The 22,976-nt window shown below is 38.7% G+C and overlaps 1 protein-coding gene across 1 annotated transcript in view; it reads right to left on the bottom strand.

The window, feature by feature from the left end:
* The window catches only part of LOC133250034 (bifunctional heparan sulfate N-deacetylase/N-sulfotransferase 4-like), a 103,374-nt gene that overhangs the window by 44,116 nt on the left and 36,282 nt on the right, over window positions 1-22,976 (bottom strand). The window contains exon 3 of the mRNA XM_061421205.1: window positions 10,420-10,582. Within this exon, the coding sequence (XP_061277189.1) occupies window positions 10,420-10,582 (163 nt within the window). The remainder of the gene's footprint in view (window positions 1-10,419; window positions 10,583-22,976) is intronic.

Below are 22,976 nucleotides of genomic sequence, written 5' to 3'. Positions count from 1 at the left end.
TGGTCTTAGAAGGAGAAACAAAAAGAGGACAAGAACAAGAAGAAAGGAACAAAGAAAGGAAAGAAGGAAGGGAGGGAGGGTGGAAGGAAGGAAGAAGCAGGAGGGCAGGAAGGAAGAGAGCAAAGGGAAGAAAGGGAAGCAGAGAAAGGCCCAGAGTCAAACATATTTCACCATCTCTAGGGCAGATGGACAGGAAAAATGTAGGGATGATTTAGTTCACGTCTTTAAATCTCTACTGAGTACACTCCCGCTATTGATTCAACCACTCACCCTGCTTCTCTAAGCAGAGGGAGCTCTTTCCTTCCCTGTGACTTTCAGTGCGGTTTCATGTAAGATGAGCGTCGCCACAGGCGTTTATAATTAATTACTGCTCTCAGCTGATGCTTTAGCATCCCACACCCTTGACTATTATAAGGAAGACTTTTCCTGGGTGTGTAAAAAACTAAACTTTTGTTTTTAATTCAGAGCAGGTTTGATGAAGAAAATAATGCTAATCAAACAGTTAAAAAAAAAAGAGAAAGAAATAATAACATATTATCCTGGGAGTCTTTACTGCCTAAGTCAGAAAACATAAAGGATTTTGGGTTGCTGTTATAATTCACATCGATTTGGTGTGCACACAGTGGGACAGTACCAATATGAAATATGGAACCAAAATGCCTGGGTTTAAGACTGTCTCTGCCCTACCATATAGATTAACATCTCTGAATCTCAGAATTTTCTACTATAAATAGAAACAATAAATTACAGTTTTATAAAATGTATTATCGTTATGCATATTCAATTAAAGTAACTATGGAGTAGTTAACATATCTAATATAGTTTTTAATTAGTTGATATACATCTCAGAGGTAATATCTTTTGTAAGCAAAGTTGGTGTTTCTTTGATTTGCTGAAATAACTGCATATATCATGCTTATGATAGTCACTGTGATTTCTAGTCAGACCAGAAAATGTTGGATATATTTACACCAGAGTAAAAATCACTGTTTGACATCTAACATATGAAGCTCTTTTGTAGTCTTCATGCAATTTCTTAATAAATGTAAGTTTTATCCCCCAGAATCACTTCCAACAGCTGCAGTTAAGAATCAATATAGGACAAGATGGTTAAATGTAATCTTTTGTTTTATTTCACAAAGTGCAATGAGATTTCATAGACAGACAGTACTCAAGGGAAGTAATGCCATGAGCTGATGTCTGCTTTGCTCCACCCTTACGCACCTGAATCAAAGAGTACCCCTAGACCCCTTCCCTTGTCCTTCAAGGCACTTACCACCTGACCTTATGTATCTGGTTCTTTCTTGCTCCCTCCTCCCATTTTAAAATGTAAGCTCTCTCTCATACACTCTACCCTGGGTTTGCAAGATGTCAGGGAATACTAGGTTCACAACAAATATTTATTGAATAAACAAATGAGTCCTTGGTATACCATACACTACTTTTGCTAGTAGAAAATGTGAAATAACTTCATTGCTTTCCAATTATTCCCCATATTCTCCAAACGTGAGGGGAAACACAAAACACCCTGTCCTAAATCCCTGAAAACAGCTGGTATTTAATAGGAGACAATGAATTGCTAAATTACATTTTTTATTTGTATTTTCCATTTCCATTTATCAGGCTAAATGCAACAGAAGTTCCATTCTGCATCTGATTATTTACCAGTGTCCCAGTTTTGCAGTCATAATATTTGGTTAGTGAATTATTAACAAATTAGAACTATTTTGATTCAAGACCAACTAGAGTGTAAACACTGATCTTCCTGAATGAAGAAGCTTCCTGAACGTCAAAGCCATTGGGAAGAAGGCATCTGTCCTAACAGAGAACAGTGGGTGCCGGCTCTATTTCAGTGAGCAGGAGCTATACTCTCCATTTTTCTTGTACATTAATAGAGGCCTAAGTCATTAAAAGGCAACACATGCTCACAACCATATCACTATTGAATATATTTGTGTTTTGTCTTGTTTTAATAGTCAAGTCACAATCCAGGTTTTAGATGTTGGCCATAATTGCCTTTTAGCACGGCCTGATTCTGAACAAAGACCTATCGTTTTTACATGAAGGGAGACAACCAACCAAAGCTGCTTCCCATCTGAGCTACTTAGCATTACTCTCTTTTCAAAAGATTGAATCTCCTTTCCAACCATGCTTCAATAGTGCTATGTAAAAGTCATAGAAGTGCAAATTCATAACCCCGGGAATAATCATGGGCAGTTCAGCCCCTGGGCAGAGGAAACATGTCCTTTAGTGATCAGTGTAAGCTGCGCTAATAGCCTCAGAGTTCAACAGTTTTCAAGGGGGAAAAGAAAGAATTTTTATTTCTTCAATCAACCAATTTATTATTTATTTATTAATATTTTAATTTATTAAATATTAATTGCCTACCAAATGTCAGTTAAATAGGGACTGGAGATATAATTATTAATAAACTATAAATACTTTTTGCCTAGAAGAGTTGAGGGTTAAGTGGCGATATAGTAAAGAACATAGCAGATTATAATACAATGTGATGTAGCAATTCCCTACTCTATGACATCACACAGATGCAGGGAGCTGGGCACTGATCTAAGACTTGTAGAAGGGGTCTTCCTTGGCTGTGCAGTGGTTAAGAGTTTGCCTTCCAATGTAGTGGGTACAGGTTCAACCCCTGAAACTTAAAACAGAGGCAATATTGTAACAAATTAAAAAAAAAAAAGTGGTTCATATAAAAAAAAAATCTTAAAGAAGGACTTTTGGAATTTTTTTTTTTTAAAGAAGCTTGGATTTAAAAATCTGAAAAATGATGAGTTAGGGCCACTTCATGTAAGAGAATGAGTTGGAGTAGGAATGGGGACCTGAAGCTAAGGTCACATGTTAGAAGAGAGAAATGTGAGTGTGACAGTTGGTGAAAGTTTACATTCCAGAAACTAAAAATGCAATGTAGTCCATACAAGGGGGCAAGGTAGCAAGAGAAAGGAAAAGACCAGTTCACATAGATCTTTTAAGTTCTTGAAGGGTTTGAGTTTCAATCTGAAGAACGATGGAGAAACACTGACCAATTTTGAATAGGGGTGAAGTATAGTCAGGTGTGCATTTTAAGAAATACATCCTGACTTCCTTTTGAAAACAGGTGAAGATTGGAGGTCAGAAGTCATTGAGGAGGTTTTTCTAGTCAAATGATTGAGAGATAATGATGACCTGGCCAGTACCCATGGGAAGCGACACAAATTAAACAGATTCAAATGGTGTTAAGATAATCAGTCGAGGGGTGATGTCAGCAATGTGAATGAATATGTCCCTCATTTGTGTCTCACCTTCAAACAATAACAATTTGACGTACATTCACGGACCACCTGACGTGAAGAACTGACTCATTGGAAAAGATCCTAATGTTGGGAAAGATCGAAGGCAAAAGGAAAAGGGGGCGGCAGAGGATAAGATGGTAAAATAGCATCACTGACTCAATGGACATGAATCTGAGCAAACTCCGGAGACAGTGAAGGACAGAGAAGCCTGGTGCACTGCAGTCTGTGGGGTCGCAAAGACGACTGAGTGACTAAACAACAACAACAACAACGACCAAAGTGCCTTTGAGAAAGCTGTGGGATCCAGGAACATTTCCAAGGGAACTGTAGGGAGTCTATCCCACCCGTGGGTAAGGGTAATAGGTATACAGACTTCGGTCCCAGCTGTGACCCCTACAGTGGCCTATGAACTGAGTCCAGCTCCTCTTGGATTCAGTCCAGGGGTCCCTGGAGAACACCATCTTGGACAATCACCCACTGAAGATAGAGCCCTTGTGGAAGTCCAGATTCCAGTGGAGGAAAAAAAAATAGAGTTTGGATGCACTGGAGAGGATAAAAGAAAGAGTTCAAGTTTACCCCATATCACCTTTCCCCCAGGACAGCACAGTTCACTGCCAAGACACATTTTTCTCAAGCCACGATTTCTCCTGAGAGAGCAAGTGAAAGCTTGTGAGGGAGCACCCACTTCCCCCAGCTGTGCAGGATGCTCCCAAAGAATCCTCATGTCTTTCAACCCATCCAGAGTCCTGAGTCATGAGCTGAATGACTGGTGGATGGGAACAGGCTGGAAGAGGGGCAGATAACACTCTTGGAGGCATTGAAGGGTTGCAGTTCCTTCAATGAGAACTGCTTCTCATTCCATCAAGAAGCCCATCCAGAAGCCTTTGGGCATGTCTGTCTGCAGATTCCTTCAAGTGGGCCATAGGAAACCTCAGAGCTTTGCACGGCTCACCCACACACAGCTTTACCCTGTGGAGGGTCCTCAGTATGTGTTCCTGAGAAAGCTAGTGAGCATGTGCAGTAAACCAGGTCAACTTTGCAGGTGGGCTCGCAGTGGTGCTCCCAAGACTCATAGTGAGCATGCACAGGAGACCAGGCCAAGCCTGCCTCTGAGAGGCTACAAATTTGAGCTTTAGCTCCACCTCGGGGAAAGCAAAAGGGGGAGTCTCGGAACCCAGCCTAGTACATAGCTGGATTCAGAGAAGGCATAAAACTAAGAACTCTCTCAAAAGAGAACACTGTGAAGCAAACGATTTATAGAAGAACTGAGAAAGATTCAGAATTCCTTGCAGGACTGTCAGAAGGTATTTCTCTCCTAAAGTCAGTTATTAAAGACTAGAGGAGGTGATTGTTACTTGAAATGCGAAGGCAGATATGCAAGACATTAAGGAATATAAAAAATCAAGAAAACACCAAGTTCAGTTCAGTGTAGTCGCTCAGCCGTGTCCGACTCTTTGCAACCTCATGAACCGCAGCATGACAGGCCTCCCTGTCCATGACCAACTCCAGGAGTTTACCCAAACTCATGTCCATTGAGTCGATGATGCCGTCTAACCATCTCATCCTGTGTCATCCCCTTCTCCTCCTGCCTTCAATCTTTCTCAACATCAGGGTCTTTTCAAATGAGTCAGCTCTTCGCATCACGTGGTCAAAATATTGGAGTTTCAGCTCCAACATCAGTCCTTCCAATAAACACCCAGGACTGATCTTCTTCAGGATGGAGTGGTTGGATCTCCTTGCAGTCCAAGGGACTCTCAAGAGTCTTCTCCAACACCACAGTTCAAAAGCATCAACTCTTTGGTGCTGAGCTTTCTTTATAGTCCAACTCTCACATCCATACATGATTACTGGAGAAAACATAGCCTTGACTAGACAGACGTTTGTTGACAAAGTAATATCTCTGCTTTTTAATATGCTGTCTAGTTTGGTCATAAATTTCCTTCCAGGGAGTAAGTAAGTAAGGAGGATTTCATGGCTGAAACCACCATCTTCAGTGATTTTGGAGCCCCCAAAATTAAAGTCAGCCACTGTTTCCACTGTTTCCCCATCTACTTGTCATTAAGTGATGTGACCAGAAGCCATGATCTTAGTTTTCTGAATGTTGAGCTTTAAGCCAACTTTTTCAATCTCCTCTTTCACTTTCTTCAAGAGGCTCTTTAGTTCTTCTTCACTTTCTGCCATAAGGGTGGTGTCATCTGCATATCTGAGGTTATTGATATTTCTCCTGGCAATCTTGATTCCAGCTTGTGCTTCTTCCAGCCCAGAATTTCTCATGATGTACTCTGCATATAAGTTAAATAAGCAGGGTGACAATATATACCCTTGACATACTCCTTTTCCTATTTGGAACCAGTCTGTTGTTCCATGTCCAGTTCTAACTGTTGCTTCCTGACCTGCATACAGATTTCTGAAGAGGCACGTCAGGTGGTCTGATATTTCCATCTCTTGAAGAATTTTCCACAGTTTATTGGGATCCACATAGTCAAAAGCTTTGGCATGGTCAATAAAGCAGAAATAGATGTTTTTCTGAAACTCTATTGCATTTTCAATGATCCAGTGAATGTTGGCAATTTGATCTCTGGTTCCTCTCCCTTTTCTAAAACCAGCTTGAACATCTGGGAGTTCACGGTTCACATATTGCTGAAGCCTGGTTTAGAGAATTTTGAGCATTACTTTACTAGCATGTGAGATGAGTGCAATTGTGTGGTAGTTTGAGCATTCTTTGGCATTGCCTGTTCTTGGGATTGGAATGAAAACTGACCTTTTCCAGTCCTGTGGCCACTACACAGTTTTCCAAATTTTCTGACATATTGAGCGCAGCGCTTTCACAGCATCATCTTTTAGGATTTGAAATAGCTCAACTGGAATTCCATCACCTCCACTAGCTTTGTTCGTAGTGCTGCTTCCTAAGGCCCACTTGACTTTACATTCCAGGATGTCTGGCTCTAGGTGAGTGGTCACACCAGAGACATTACTTTGCCAACAAAGATCTGTCTAGTCAAGGCTATGGTTTTTCCAGTGGTCATGTATGGATGTGAGAGTTGGACTGTGACGAAAGCTGAGCACCGAAGAATTGATGCTTTTGAACTGTGGTGTTGAAGAAGACTCTTGAGAGTCCCTTAAACTGCAAGGAGATCCAACCAGTCCATTCTAAAGGAGATCAGCCCTGGGTGTTCTTTGGAAGCAATAATGCTAAAGCTGAAACTCCAATACTTTGGCCACCTCATGCGAAGAGTTGACTCATTGGAAAAGACTCTGATGCCGGGAGGGATTGAGGGCAGGAGGAAAAGGGGATGACAGAGGATGAGCTGGCTGGATGGCATCACTGATTTGATGGACGTAAGTTTGAGTGAACTCTGGGAGCTGGTGATGGACAGGGAGGCCTGGTGTGCTGTGATTCATGGTGTCACAGGGAGTCGGACACAACTGAGTGACTGAACTGAACTGAACTGAAGATCTTTTTTGTGTAGCTCTTCTGTGTATTCTTGCCATCTCTTCTTAATACCTTCTGCTTCTGTTAGGTCCATACCATATCTGTCCTTTACTGAGCCCATCTTTTTTGCCTAGAGGAGCTACCCCACGTACAAGGTCAGGGGCGGCAGCCAAGAGGAGCTACCCCACGTCCAAGAAAATGCCAAAGAATCACAATAATCTTCCAGTAAGTAACCCCAAGGATGTGGAGATCATGGAATATTATTCAGCCACGAGAAAGGAGGACACCCTGTCATTTGAGACACTATAAATGTACTTTGAGAGCCTTCTACTTAGGGAAATAAGGCAAACAGAGGAAATCAAATATCATGTGGTATCGCTTATATCTGGAATCTAAAAAGCCAAATTCATAGTAACAAGGACTAAAATGTTGGTTACCAGGGGCTCTGAGATAGGAGAAATGGGGAGATGTTGGTCAAAGTGTATAAATTTCCAGCTATAAGAGGAATAGATTCTGAGGATCTAATGTATAGCATGGTGATTATAGCTAAAAATACTGTATTATATACTCTAGTATATACTCAAAAGTTGCCAAGAGAGTAAATCATAATTGTTCTCACTATACACCGACCACATGATAATTATGTGAGATGATGATGATAATCTACTGTGGTAATCATTTTGTGATGTACATGCATCAAATCACCTTGTTGTACATCTTAAACTTACATGATATTATATGTCAATCATATCTCTATAAAAACAGAAAAAAATAATGAATCTCTAATGACCTGTTTGATTATATGTGAAAAGTGAAAGAAAGAAGTAATTGAAGATGACATTTAGTTTTCTGGGATAAGTAACTTGATGGATACTGAAAGAATTTTACTGAAAGGAATAAATAGAAGAAGAGATTAAGAGAAACAAAAGCTTTAAAATAGTGGTCATATAGAACCAGACAGAAAGCTTAATGGAAAGCACAGTCTCTTGCTGTGGTTGCTCTGAGGGTCCTGTTGAGATCACATCAATTCATAGAGACTTCAAGCTGTATGATATTCTTTAACATTTTGTCCATTTTAGAAGTCGGTTATAGATCTGAAGGGAGCAGGCAGTTAAATTATTCCAGAATTGGGGACTTGTTAAATTAATGGGATGGAAACAAAGTGGGGCAAGGGATTTCTTAGTAATGATTGGCAGACAGAGACTGACATTATCTCAATGTGCTTTCTATAATTAACAATATATTCAAACTTTAAAGTATATTTTTATACTTTAAACTACTCACTTTTAGCTACAGAACATCATAAGGAATGGGAAGAAAGAACTGTGAAAACTCTGGTACAAGTCACTTGAACTGCATATGAAGCAGTATAGCATTATTTGAATGTAGTCTCAGGTTAGTTAAAAATGTATGTTGCAAACTCTAGGGCCACCACTAAAAATCTTTTAAAATGAGGTATATTTGATACACTAAAAGAGAAAATAAAATAGGGTCATTTAAAATGTCCAGTTAAAACCAGCAAAGGCCAAAAAAGAAAGGGTAGGGGGCAAGAGAAAATACAGCAAATAGAATTACAACATGATAGATACTAATCCAACTATCAATAATTGCTCTAATGGTAGATATTTTAAATCCACCAATTAAAAGAAAGATATTACAAGAGTGGATTACAAAACCAAGACTCAACTATATGCTGTCTACAAGTAACCCACTTTAAATATGACTCAACTAGGTTAAAAGTAAAAGGATGGGGAAAGATATGTCATGCTGACATGAAACAAAGACAGCTCGAGTACCTGCATTTATTTTAGAAAACTCGGCTCCAGAACAGGAAGGCTTTCAGGGATAAAGAGCACACACTGCCAAAAAGAGACCCCAGACTTTGCAACTCACACATATGCTCTTCATACACTCATGTGCACGGATGCACATATGCATTCAGATAGTAACACATTCCCTTGCACACCCATATGTAGCCATGTATGCACACGCATACCATCTTCAAGCTACTGGGGAGACAAGCAGACACAGTTAACACTGGGAGACAGAAAAGACTTTGGGTTGAAAATCACAATTTTCAACTTAAAATATTTACAATGTTCTTATAACTAAAAGTGGCTAGAGAGTTATGGATTCAGGTTAAGATACACCTACAGAATCCTCTACCTTGTCGGAAGTAGGGTTCAATGCAGCACATGTGAGTGTTCTCAATAAACTTATATAATCATATGTTGTCCAATAATGGTTCTCTAATAGTTCACAGGCTATGGTTTTTCCAGTGGTCATGTATGGATGTGAGAGTTGGACTGTGAAGAAGGCTGAGCGCTGAAGAATTGATGCTTTTGAACTGTGGTGTTGGAGAAGACTCTTGAGAGTCCCTTGGACTGCAAGGAGATCCAACCAGTCCATTCTGAAGGAGATCAGCCCTGGATTTCTTTGGAAGGAATGATGCTAAAGCTGAAACTCCAGTACTTTGGCCACCTCATGTGAAGAGTTGACTCATTGGAAAAGACTCTGATGCTGGGAGGGATTGGGGGCAAGAGGAGAAGGGGACGACAGAGGATGAGATGGCTGGATGGCACGACTCAATGGACGTGAGTTTGCGTGAACTCCGGGAGTTGGTGATGGACAGGGAGGCCTGGCGTGCTGTGATTCATGGGGTCCCAAAGAGTCGGACACGACTGAGCGACTGAACTGAACTGAATAGTTCATAGTGATATAGTGTCTTTAAAATGATCTTCTCTACATATTTTAACAGAAGAAATGCTTATATGTTTGTTAAAACTTTTTTTAATATGGGTTAAATCTTTTATTTTTATAACTTATAATATTGACTTAAATTAACTCTCAAGATGTATTGTTTCTCATTTAAAAGTATCTGTCGTTTGGTTTTTTGGTGTTTTTTGCCTTTATTGTCTTTTACTGAAGACAACAAAGGGAAGGATATGAATGGTTCTCCATCTGATGCTGAATAAAGAGTATCATAATAACTCCTCAATTGAAACTCATGATGGACAAACAATATCAAAATACATATTAAGATATTTAAATAGAGGGGTACTAAAATTTTGATTAAAGTAAGCCAGGTAGCTAAAATGAGTTTGGTTTGGAGGCTGACCCTACTGTGGTGATAATCATCTCAGTGACTTGCGAGCTTTGTGGTTTTGCAGTGATCACATACAAAGAAAAATTTGTATCTTTCCATTTCACCATTTTTTTAAACCTCTGTCTGGAGAAGGAAATGGCAACCCACTCCAGTGTTCTTGCCTGGAGAATCCCAGGGACGGGGAAGCCTGGTGGGCTGCCATCTATGAGGTCGCACAGAGTCGGACACGACTGAAGCGACTTAGCAGCAGCAGCAGCAGCTACCATTTTTGTTTTCCACTCTCTGTTGTGTATTGACATAACTATGGGTTTCGCTGGCCTCAGTCTTTTTATTAAACTAGCAAAATGTTCTATAATTTCCAAGCTGTCAAATCTGATCTACACGCCAGCAGGCTATACTTTTAAATACATGAAGAGCATTGTGAACAAAAACATCCCTATGTGTCCATTTCTCAGTACCCAAACAGTTCCATGCATGGTTATCTGTTACAGTGGTTCTTTGAGATTTGAGTGTTTAACATGTGTCATCCTCTGTCAGTCTACCATTACAGATTACAGTCTGCTCCTGTATATTTAACAGCATAATACACTCACTGTTGGACCTCCTGTAACACTTGGATCTGGTAACTCAATAAACAGCTGCAGTAACACAAAAGGACTGCTGAAACAGAGATTTTTGGACTGACAGAACACTAATTTTAATAATGACAAATTGTCTCCGAATTCACCACTTTTCATATTAATGATCCTTTTGCTCCTGAACCAGAGTAATTTATGTGCCTGAAAATTGTCCCTGTGATTTAATTTGGTGCTTGTATAGATACCATGTGTCTTTATTTCAGCACATCTGACATGAGTTAAATGTTTCCTTTGTAATATTTCTTCAATGAAACGCCAAAGAGGCAAGATTTGAATGAAAGTTTTTTCTCTCTTCTGTGTTCCCACAGCACTTTGAATATGGCTTTATATGCTTATTTACTATATTTTAATTAATTATTTTCCCACTAGATCGTCAGCACACCTGGAGCAGGGAAAACATTTTTATACATTTCTTTACCCTGGACTCTGCATAGTTCCTGGTATAAGAAGGACAGGAATCACACACTCAGAAGAACTTATTGCAGTAGTTAAAGTACAATAAAATAGTTTGGATTTATAAAAGCAAACCAAAAGACGCAAATGAGAAAAAGCTCAAATTCACATTCAAGACAATCAGGGGTGGCGGCATTAGTATTGAACTGAAAAGCTAATTCTTTGCTCTCTACTCTCCAGTAGATAGCCATACTACTTTTCAAAACTTCCTATACATTTTGATAATGTATTTACATTTTAAAATAATACTGAACAACATTCCTCCCAAACAAAACATGTCTATGAGTTGAATTTAGGCCATGTGTTGAGTTTCTTAAACTTTGAAGAAGACACTCAACTGAAATGCAAATGGCGAAAAGCAGGGCATGAAAAGTAAAATATTTTCATAGCCCACACATTTTGAAGCATAGTTTCACTAACTAGTTGTTTGTATATTAAAAGTGATCACTTATTAAAACATACATTTATATTAATTAATAAAATGGATAACAATTCTACTAATAACATGTTTAAAGTTGCAAAAATAAAATGCAGTACAATTTACCTCTTTTTTGGCTATACAAATTTATAAATCAAGAGCATAAAGAGATAGTTTTCAAACTGAATGAGTGTTTGCAAATTTGAAAAGTTGCTTTTCCTTTAATTTAAATATCTTAAGCCACCATATATTGATCAAACAATTTTATACATATTGCATCAGAAATTTCTAAATTTCAATAATGGGATCTGTGTTGCATGCTAAGCAAATGCATAAGGTTATTACAAGTAAAATGCAATGTCCATAAAGTTTTCTAGAAAGTGAGCCCCAAATATTTTTTTCTTTAAATATCCATACTGAGATTTAGAAAATTGTGAAGAAATAAGTGAAGAATTGCTTGATCAATATGTGGCTACTTAAAATATTTAAATTAGAGGAAAAGCAACCTTTGAAACTCTGCCAGTACTCATGCAATTTGAATTCTCTTTGTGCTCTTAATAAAATTATATATTTTATTATATTTTCATGAGATCATCATTTAATAGGGAAATAACAGATGTAAACAAAGGTTCATCTAGTCAAGGCTATGGTTTTTCCTGTGGTCATGTATGGATGTGAGAGTTGGACTGTGAAGAAGGCTGAGTGCTGAAGAATTGATGCTTTTGAACTGTGGTGTTGGAGAAGACTCTTGAGAGTCCCTTGGACTGCAAGGAGATCCAACCAGTCCATTCTGAAGGAGATCAGCCCTGGGATTTCTTTGGAAGGACTGATGCTAAAGCTGAAACTCCAATTCTTTGGCCACCTCATGTGAAGAGTTGACTCATTGGAAAAAACTCTGATGCTGGGAGGGATTGGGGGCAAGAGGAGAAGGGGATGACAGAGGATGAGATGGCTGGATGGCATCACTGACTCGATGGATGTAAGTCTGAGTGAACTCCAGGAGTTGGTGAGGGACAGGGAGGCCTGGCATGCTGCGATTCACGGGGTCGCAAAGAGTCGGACACGACTGAGCGACTGATCTGATCTGATCTGAACAGATGTAAAAAGAGACTATAGAACACTTTCAACATCTCTCTTAGTTTTACTTAAGTATCTGAAGTTATATTTACCTGGAACCATTAAATATTATTATGCAGAAAGAAAATATAATCCAATGAAAATATCAACAGAGAAGGAAAGTAAAAAAACACAAAAACAAGCAATGCAAAATTATTATTTAAAATAATAATCTTTTTAATGGCTGAGTAATACTCCTTTGTGTATATGTACCATAGCTTTCTTATCCATTCATCTGCTGATGGGCATCTAGGTTGCTTCCATGTCCTGGCTATTATAAACAGTGCTGTGATGAACATTGGGGTACACATGTCTCTTTCCCTTCTGGTTTCCTCAGTGTGTATGCCCAGCAGTGGGATTGCTGGATCATAAGGCAGTTCTATTTCCAGTAATGAGATGGATGAAACTGGAATCTATTATACAGAGTGAAGTAAGCCAGAAAGAAAAACACCAATACAGTATACTAACGCATATATATGGAATTTAGAAAGATGGTAACAATAACCCTGTGTACAAGACAGCAAAAGAGACACTGATGTATAGATCAGTCTTATGGACTCTGTGGGAGAGGGAGAGGGTGGGGAGATTTGGGAGAATGGCATTGAAACATGTATAATATCATGTATGAAACGAGTCGCCAGTCCAGGGTCGATGCACGATACTGGATGCTTGGGGCTGGTGTACTGGGACGACCCAGAGGGAGGGTATAGGGAGGGAGGAGGAAGGAGGGTTCAGGATGGGGAACACAGGTATACAGGTGGCGGATTCATTTCGATATTTGGCAAAACCAATACAATATTGTAAAGTTTAAAAAAAAAAAAATCTTATTAAGAGCAGAAAGAGAATTTCAAATTGCATGAGTTCTTGCAGAGTTTAGAAGATTGCTTTTCCTTTAATTTAAATATTTTAAGTTACAAGGCAGTTGGATGAACACATTTGCTTTGAAAACAGAGAGAAGGGCTTCAGTGTGTTGCATGGTCCAGGAAGAATTTACAAAATGGGTGGAACTTCAATTAGACTTTGACTGTAAGTAAATTTTGACTACCTTCAGAAGAAAGCATTTAGTATTATTTCACTCTGGATAGGAAGGAAAGCATGAAAATGGGACACATAGGAGAAAAGCAACTTATGAGCTGATTGTGTTCCCCTAAAATTCATTTGTTGAAGCCCTAACCCCCAATATGTCAAAACATGACTGTGTTTAAAGACAGAGGCTTTAAAGAAGTGATTACATTAAAGTGTAGCCTTTAGTACTGACCCTGTGTCTACAAGTTCAGTCGTGTCTGACTCTCTGCAATCCCATGGACTGTAGTCTGCCAGGCTCCTCTGTCCATGAGATTATTCAGGCAATAATATTATTCACTCCAGAATCCTGGAGTGGGTAGCCATTTCCTTCTCCAGGAGATCTTCTCCACCCAGGGCTTGAACCTGTGTCTCCTGTGGGTCTTGCATTAGCAGATGGATTCTTTCACCACTGAGCCATCTGGGAAGCCCAGTATTGGCCCCAATACAATTTAACTGGTATCATTATAAGAAGAAAGTGATATCAAGGATGCATGAGCACAGAGCAAAGATCATGGCAGGACCTGTCTGCAAGCTAAGGAGTGAGGTCTCAGGATCATGGACTTCTAGCCTCCAGAGCTGTGACAAGGTAACTGCTGATGACGCCACTGGTTTCTGTGGCATTTTGTTTTGGCAGCCCCAGCATACTAAGACAGTGAGCACACTGTTTCAGCAGGAATAGAGGATTTATGTGGCTGGACAGTGAAATATAGCTTAAGAAAGCTTGAGGCCAGATGGGGGAGATCACTGAACCATCAGCAATGAGAAAGATATTTACGGGGTGATAAATAAAGGCATGGGAGAAGGCAATGGCACCCCACTCCAGTACTGTTGCCCGGAAAATCCCATGGATGGAGGAGCCTGGTGGGCTGTAGTCCACGGGGTCGTGAAGAGTCAGACACGACTGAGCGACTTCATTTTCACTTTCCACTTTCATGCATTGGAGAAGGAAATGGCAACCCACTCCAGTGATCTTGCCTGGAGAATCCCATGGATGGAGAAGCCTGGTAGGCTGCAGTCCATGGGGTTGCACAGAGTTGGACACGACTGAAGCGACTTAGCAGCAAATAAAGGCATATGTGGCTTCATGGGGGACTTGTTCACTGTCTTGTGTAGTAGAGAAGTATTGGTCCATGTAGCTCTCCTATTTCGTTCTTGGAATCAGACAAACAACTGAATGTCCGTCAAGTTCTTCAGAACACAGAGATGAGTCCCTGGATTCACTGAGGAGCTCTTTAGATAGATGCAGAAAACACTTCATCATAGCACTTTACTGTTTTCCTGCAGGTTTTCTCCACTTTGTATGAAGATTTCACACTGCCAATTCTTGACCAAAAGAAATAAAATATTTGTGACATAAGCAATCAGGTTGTAAACTCTAAAAAAGGGAGTAGGTTGTATACTATTGGGTATTGTCTAACTTGTAAAGTATTACAAACCTTTTTTATGTTTACAGTTTATAGTTTTGCTCATTACCATGTATTTTTTTGGTAGAACTAAACATTTTTTACAGGAAAAATTTATTTCTCTTACTCTTAGATACCATCTGCTGCTTCACTCAATGAGAAAATGAGAAACATGTGATGAAAGATGGAAAGAAAGAAAGCCAGCAGCTTACATGGATCTGGACTTTCCCCATCTCCTTATCTCTTGCCTGCTTGTTGGCAAATAACAAACAGAAGTTTTGAATATTTTTATGTGAGTACAGAGGGCTTACATTTATGAACCCCTTGCAAACAAAGGACCTCACAGGAGAACTGAGAAAACCAGAAAAGATAAGACATAGTTATGCATTTAGTGAGTATGTGATATTATCTGTCACATAGACTTATGTAGGTGCTTTTTAAGAAGTGCATAATAGGAATGAGTCCACTGTGAATTATACTTAAAAAACAGCAATAGAGCAACCAGAGGCAAATGTGAAACCAAGTATTCCTAAATGTGCTGAAGTTTTTGTTCTCAAAGAATCTGAATTTAAAATCAGTGTCCATAGGAGAAACCAAACAATTTATGAATTAAAACTTTTAAGAATGGCATGAGTTTGAGCAAACTCCGGGAGAGAGTGAAGGACAGGGAAGCCTGGCATGCTGCAGTCCAAGGAGTCACAAAGAGTCGCACACAAGACTGAGCAATGGAACAACAAAGAATATCAGGATCTAACTTGCTTTACTTTAAGAAGCAGCAGCAAACTCTTGGGTTAATGTAAATATTAATTTACTTCAAAAATTAAATGTGATTTTTAATGTAAAGAAAGAGATAAATATAAAGCAGCGAATATTGTGACAATGGAATCTGTATCTTTTTAAGAATCATGCAGGAGATTTCAAACCTGAATGAGAAAGAGTACAGTGCTTAAGTAAAAACTGTTAAAGGAAATCTCTGCCTGGACATAATACTATAAGGCTTAGTGTTGAGCTTTAGACTAAGGGTAACTTGACATTCAGCTGCAGCTGCACAGAAGAGACTCTGTGATTAAAACTTAGAGCCATCTCCTGCCTGCCTGCTGGCACAAAAACAGACATCCGTGTGTAGATCTGCTCAGTAATTATTCTATGAAACCCCAAACTATCTAGCTAAATGTAATTTGGCATTTAAAATCCCTGAAATGTTAGACAGTATCTTTGTTCACCTGGAGTACATTCAGTTCATGTACTAATTAGTTTATTATCCCCATGCAATTTACCTTTCTCACTTTTTGGACCACAGGTCAGCAAGGGACATTGATAATATACCTAGGGATTTCCCACTTGCTGTCATTAGGTAATCTCAGATTTCCTTTATTGTCTTCACTGTGGTGGAAAGGGAGGAATATTCTTCTCATATAATTGGTTGTCTGGATCCTAACAAATTTACTGGAGTCTGCACATTGATTCTGCTGCTTTCCCTCTTATTCATTATAGCCAGTGCTATCTTAGAATGCAAGTATACTCCACTGCAAGTGATGGAAATTACAGGTAGAAATAATACACCTGAGAAGTAGAATCAGTTCAGTGTCAAGCTGCTTACTTATTAAGGCCCAAGGTTAAAAGCATTTATTTGCCTAGTCATTGAGTAAGAGGACAGCTGAAGTTTAAAAATATCTAATCACAAGTACATACAAACCTAAATTCTAGGCATTGCAACTGCCCTAATATGCTCATTTAATTTCTGAAGAAACTAAAACTTAAGAGACATACCTACACACAATAACACAGATTGGATTTAAAATGCAAGGAGTTTATGATTCTCAAACCCTCTTAAACAATATTCTATGTGTAATGTATCATTTTCCTGTTAATTCACAATTTTTTTTTAACATTTGATAAAAATTTCCTCCTTAACCCCCTTAATTTTGTTGGCCTTGTTACTACTTTCCTGACCAGTGAGAAACCCTTGACTTTGGCCCTAAGAAAAACAATTGGTCCCTATTTCTTCTGTAGAGATCATGACAGTTAGCTACTGAATCTTACATTCCGTATTTGTTTGGATTTGTTTTCTCATTCCACATTTTTGGTACTCTGAAGATCAGAACCAATTTATTCCTATTTTGAATTTATTTTCCTTTATTTCTTTCCCCTTTCCTCTTCCCTCCCTTCCCTGCCTCCCTTCTTCCTCTTTCTTTCTTTTCCCTTCTTTCTTCTTTTTTAAAATATCATGTCCACCTCCTGGTTCTCATCCACACATCTCTGCTCTGTCTTCACATTTAGGCAGGCTGGATATTATCATACTTTCTTAAATAATATCCTCCATGGTAAAAAAGATGCACATCTACATTTTCAAACCAATTTTCATAGATTTTTATATCTCAAAAAAGCACATGTTTTTGAGCAAAAGAACAGCTATCCCCTTTGCCACCAAAGTGAATATTTCAATTTGTAGTCCTTTCTTTGGAAAATAAGGGTATTTTTTCAGATGGCCTTTGCAAGAAGTGGCTCAATTTAGTACATCTTACACTAAATGGATTTTGGTTCTGTTTACTTTAGGCAGGTGATGAATATACAGATCATAGAACTGGTTATTTCTTATCAAATATTAAGAAGTCTAAGGGAGTAGATGGACAATGACCTTGAAGAATATACTAAGTCAAATATTAAGACTGTGCTGAATGAGATGTCTGGCAGAGATAACAAAACCTGTGTTCACTTTAGGTAATAAAGTGTTTAAAGTTAAACCATACTTGGAACAAAGCACCAAACTCAAGAGAGGTGCGGCAAAATTGATAATCCTCTTAGAGGTTTACAAAGACCTTTAGAAAATGTCAAAGCAAACATCAATTATAAACTTCTTTAAAAAATGTTATGTGATGTCTTCAAATGGAACAGCTGCACTTTCCAGGGAGACTGGATGAGAAAAAAAGCACAGAATTTCGTACCAGATGCAACCGTCTGTGACTTCTGACTTCATCATTTTCTAACTACTGGCCTTGGGGAAGCTATTTATCCTCTCAGAAACTCAGTGACTCCATCTGCAAACTGGGGATAATCATACCCACATCATAAGGTTATTGTGAGAAGAAAAGTACTTTGGTTCAGAGTGAACAGAAAACTGTGTTTTTGAATGTTCACTGAAAGTACAATAATAACAGAGATGGAGCTTAAGAAATCTTAGTAACTTTCTGAAGCAATTCTTCAATAACTCCAATGTTAAAGCACCAAATAATTGTTTTATACCGATAGTTCTTTTCATCATTGTATAGCAAGTATATACAAATTGAATAGTTAAATGTGGAAAGTTCTGATTTCTTTCTAAAGTCTCTTGGTATCTCTTAAAGAGTCTACATTTGTACCATTTTCCAGGTTATAGTTTGGGTGGTAAGAATATTTACAAATCTAATATATTTTATTGGGAGAACTGTGAGTCAAAATATAAATAAAGTGTGTGTTTGTGTGTTCAGTCGCAAAGTCGTGGCCATGTGACCCCAAGTGTCAGAGCCCTTTTAAGTAAATAACAACAGGAAGTCAAGGGCATTCTAATAAAACTTCATTAACACACAAAGCCTTGTCTATAGAATCACCTTACAAGTAATGAGATGTGACTCATTCATGAACGTCCTGGGAGAAGCCCCAAAACACTTTTTCCTTAAGAGCCATCACCACCAATATTTTCAGTAAAATTATGGAAGTTGACTACTGCAGAAATTTTCTCCGAACAGATATTAACAGTTGTTACTCCTATCTTAGTATAAAAGCAATGCTAAGAGATAGTTAAGCATTCCTGCAATGTCTTTCCCAATATCTCTGAAAATCTTTAATTTTATCTTCTTTTTCTCTCCTGCTTCCTCAGAAGAACCAGATTAGGCTGGCCCGCCCAAGGTTAATTCTTGGTGGCACTCTCTTCTGTCCTCAGGGCATTTTTCCTACTAATTACCCATTCTCTTCTGTTCTAAGTCAAACTCCTGCAATTTATTCTACCTACTTCTCCACTACCACTTTGTCTACAATCATCTAGGTTTCTTTTTTTATTTTTTTTTAATTCTAAAATAGCCTTCAATTTACTTCTACCCTGGAGCAGCTATGCAAACTTTCTGCTATGTCCCCCTGACTGAATTTGTCAAATTCTTTCATATTTGTCCCTAAGCACTGACTCATTAGTACTTTAAATTTGGTTTTGGTTTTGACCTCCATATCAGAAACTCTCTGAGCTTCCCTGGTGGCTCAGATGGTAAAGCGTCTGCCTACAATGCGGGAGACCCGGGTTCAGTCCCTGGGTTGGGAAGATCTCCTGGAGAAGGAAATGGCAACCCACTCCAGTATTCTTGCCTGGAAAATCCCATGGATGGAGGAACCTGGTAGGCTACAGTCCATGGGATCGCAAAGAGTCGGAGACGACTGAGCGACTTACACACAATAACTTCCTCATTGCCAACTCCAGAGGATTTCATCAAACCTAACATCTTCACCCCACTTGAGGTGTCAATCTCCTGACAATGTTGACTTTTTCCTCTGCCTCTGCAGTGCTCATCTTCCGCCATAATAACAAACTCGGGTCATACTTTCTTGTTTTCTGTTATAGATTTTTTTTTTTTTTAGAAAAGTCCTCTGAGTCCTGTGCATAATCATTTATTTCCTTTTCTCTTGCTATACAATATCCTCTCCCAATACTATAAAAGGTCTCGTTATATAACCACCTTAAAGTAAGGGAATCAGAAATACCTTCAAGATCAGAAAAGTTTACTGCCATGTGTACAGTCTGAGACGTGGCTCTTCCAGGCTTTTCTTAACTCCTTATTTATTTCTCCAAGTTCATTTCTCTCTACCGTTTCTATCAGTGTAGAATCTTTTTGTCATTTGACTATTGAGTCTACCTTGGCACTAGTCTTGCTGCAAATGTTTCCTTTCTATTTGCATTTTCACCATTTTAATTTATAGTCTATTTACCTCTCCTTGGCTTTATTGCAAGACTCTTTTCCCTGGTCCAAATTTCTATCTTTGCCCCCGTAGTTCATTCAGCATCAGCCACCACTTTATTCACCATAAGGCATAACTTTGTCTTTCCCCCTCAGAAATGTTCACTGCATTCAGTACCTGTTAATTAATGCTAAAGCTACTTCAACACTATTTGAGACCATTTGCAATGTAATCCTAACCTCGAGTCCCAGGTCTTGACTCTGATATAACTGCATGCCATTTCTCAAACATAATAATTATTTTCCCATATCTTTGTATATAATCTTGTCTATGTGCTCTCCATTTTACTTTTGGAAATTCTAGTCCTTCTTCAAACTTACCTTCTGAATAATTGTAGCACTCCATCCTTTTCTTACTGCCTATATCAAACATAACGTGTGAGTTTTTTGTTATGCTATGTAAACCATATGAAATTGCCCTTTTATAGGCCAAAAATGGTTGAGTACATGTACTTTTACCTAGCATAACCTAACGTCTATCTTATTAAATTAGAAGCTCCTTAAAGATAGCAATGGATTTTAGATATTTTTGAATTTTTTCTAACATATTTATATCTATGATCACTCAATTAATATTAACTTACTGAATTTATGAGTTGATAATGAATACTATATACATCATATATAGTTGGATATATTTTGAATAATTAACTTAGTACTATTAGCCTACTTGTATTTTTCTACCCTAAATTTTTTACATCTTGTGCTTTGAGATATAACTCATATACGGAAAGATACATAATATATTTTAAAAATAAGCTTTGGAATCTAGTTGTGTGAGTCTTCCTACATTCTTTTTCTCAAAGAGTCATAAAGTCTATCCTTCTTTTGTATAAGAATGACGCCTTAAAAGTGGAAGCAAAGTGTTAGTCACTCAGTCATGTCCAGTTCTTTTCAACACCATGGACTGTAGCCCACCACACTCCTCTGTCCATGGGATTCTCCAGGCAAGAATACTAGAGTGGGTAGCCATTCTCTTCTCCAGAGGATCTTCCCAACCCAGACATTCAACCTGCTTCTCTTGCATTGCCTGTGGATTCTTTATTGCTGAGTCACCAGGGAAGCTGTTAAAGTATCACTCGGTTCAGTTCAGTTGCTCAGTTGTGTCCGACTCTTTTCAACTCCATGAACCAAAGCATGCCAGGCCTCCCTGTCCATCACCAAATCCTGGAGTTCACTCAAACTCATGTCCATCGAGTTGATGATGCCATCCAGCCATCTCATCCTTTGTCGTCCCCTTCTCCTCCTGCCCCCAGTCCTTCCCAGCATCAAGGTCTTTTCCAATGTGTCAACTCTTCACATGAGGTAGCCCAAATATTGGAGTTTCAGCTTCAGCATCAGTCCTTACAATGAACACCCAGGACTGGTCTCCTTTAGGATGGACTGGTTGGATCTCCTTGCAGTCCAAGGGACTCTCAAGAGTCTTCTCCAACACCACAGTTCAAAAGCATCAATTCTTCAGCACTCAGCTTTCTTCACAGTCCAACTCTCACATCCATACATGACCACTGAAAAAACCATAGCCTTGACTAGATGGACCTTTGTTGGCAAAGTAATATCTCTGCTTTTCAATATGCTATCTACGTTGGTTGTAACTTTCCTTCCAAGGAGTAAGTGTCTTTTAATTTCATGGCTGCAATCACCATCTGCAGTGATTTTGGAGCCCCCCAAAATAAAGTCTGACACTGTTTCCACTGTTTCCTCATCTATTTCCCATGAAGTGATGGGACCAGATGCCATGATCTTCATTTTCTGAAGGTTGAGCTTTAAGACAACTTTTTCAATCTCCTCTTTCACTTTCATCAAGAAGCTTTTTAGTTCCTCTTCACTTCTGCCATAAGGGTGGTGTCATTGAAGTTATTGACATTTCTCTCAGCAATCTTGATTCTAGCTTGTGCTTCTTCCAGCCCAACGTTTCTCATGATGTACTCTGCATATAAGTTAAATAAGCAGGGTGACAATATACAGCCTTGATGTACTCCTTTTCCTATTTGGAACCAGTCTGTTGTTCCATGTTCAGTTCTAAGTGTTACTTCCTGACCTGCATATAGGTTTCTCAAGAGGCAGGTCAGGTGGTCTGGTATTCCCATCTCTTTCAGAATTTTCCACAGTTTATTGTGATACACACAGTCAAAGTCTTTTGCATAGTCAATAAAGCAGAAATAGATGTTTTTTCTGGAACTCACTTGCTGTTTCCATGATCCAGCGGATGTTGGCAATTTGATCTCTGGTTCCTCTGTTTTTTCTAAAACCAGCTTGAACATCTGGAAGTTCATGGTTCACGTATTGCTGAAGCCTGGGTTGGAGAATTTTAAGCAGTACTTTAGTAGCATGTGAGATGAGTGCAATTGTGCGGTAGTTTGAGCATTCTTTGGCATTGCCTTTCTTTGTGATTGGGACTGGAAACTGACCTTTTCCAGTCCTGTGGCCACTGCTGAGTTTTCCAAATTTGCCAGCATATTGAGTGCAGCACTTTCACAGCATCATCTTTCAGGATTTGAAATAGTTCAACTGGAATTCCATCACTTCCACTAGCTTTGTTCATAGTCATGCTTTCTAAGGCCCACTTGACTTCACATTCCAGGATGTCTGGCTCTAGGTGAGTGATCACACCATCGTGATTACTCATTCCTAAATTATTTTCTTTGGACAAAAAACTACATATTGGCATATATATATATATAATTCTTAATACGCACCTGGACTACATATTAATTATTCAGATTGCATGCAAATTATTTTCAAGAAAATCTAAGCAAACAGTTATTTTACATTTTTTTTTAAGGGTTACTACTTGTTTTTGTTTGTTGTCATGTTTTTAAGAAAATTATGGTTTGTTGTCAAAATGTTTGTCAGAGTCAGCCACGTCTAAATTCAAGGGTTTATGTATGTAAGAATGTATGTATATATGCATGTATTAAATAGATGCTATCTTTTTAGAGCTGTTTTAGGTTCATGGCATTAACTAAACTTAAAAGTACAGAGATTTCCCATAAGCCCCGCTTCCTCACATACATAACTTTCCCCATTATCAACATTCCCCACCATATTGGTACATTTATTACTATTAATGAATCT

The sequence above is a fragment of the Bos javanicus genome, chromosome 6, assembly GCF_032452875.1.
Source record: "Bos javanicus breed banteng chromosome 6, ARS-OSU_banteng_1.0, whole genome shotgun sequence".
NCBI classification, from domain to species: Eukaryota; Metazoa; Chordata; class Mammalia; order Artiodactyla; family Bovidae; genus Bos; species Bos javanicus.
This window is presented reverse-complemented; position numbering and strand designations above follow the sequence as displayed.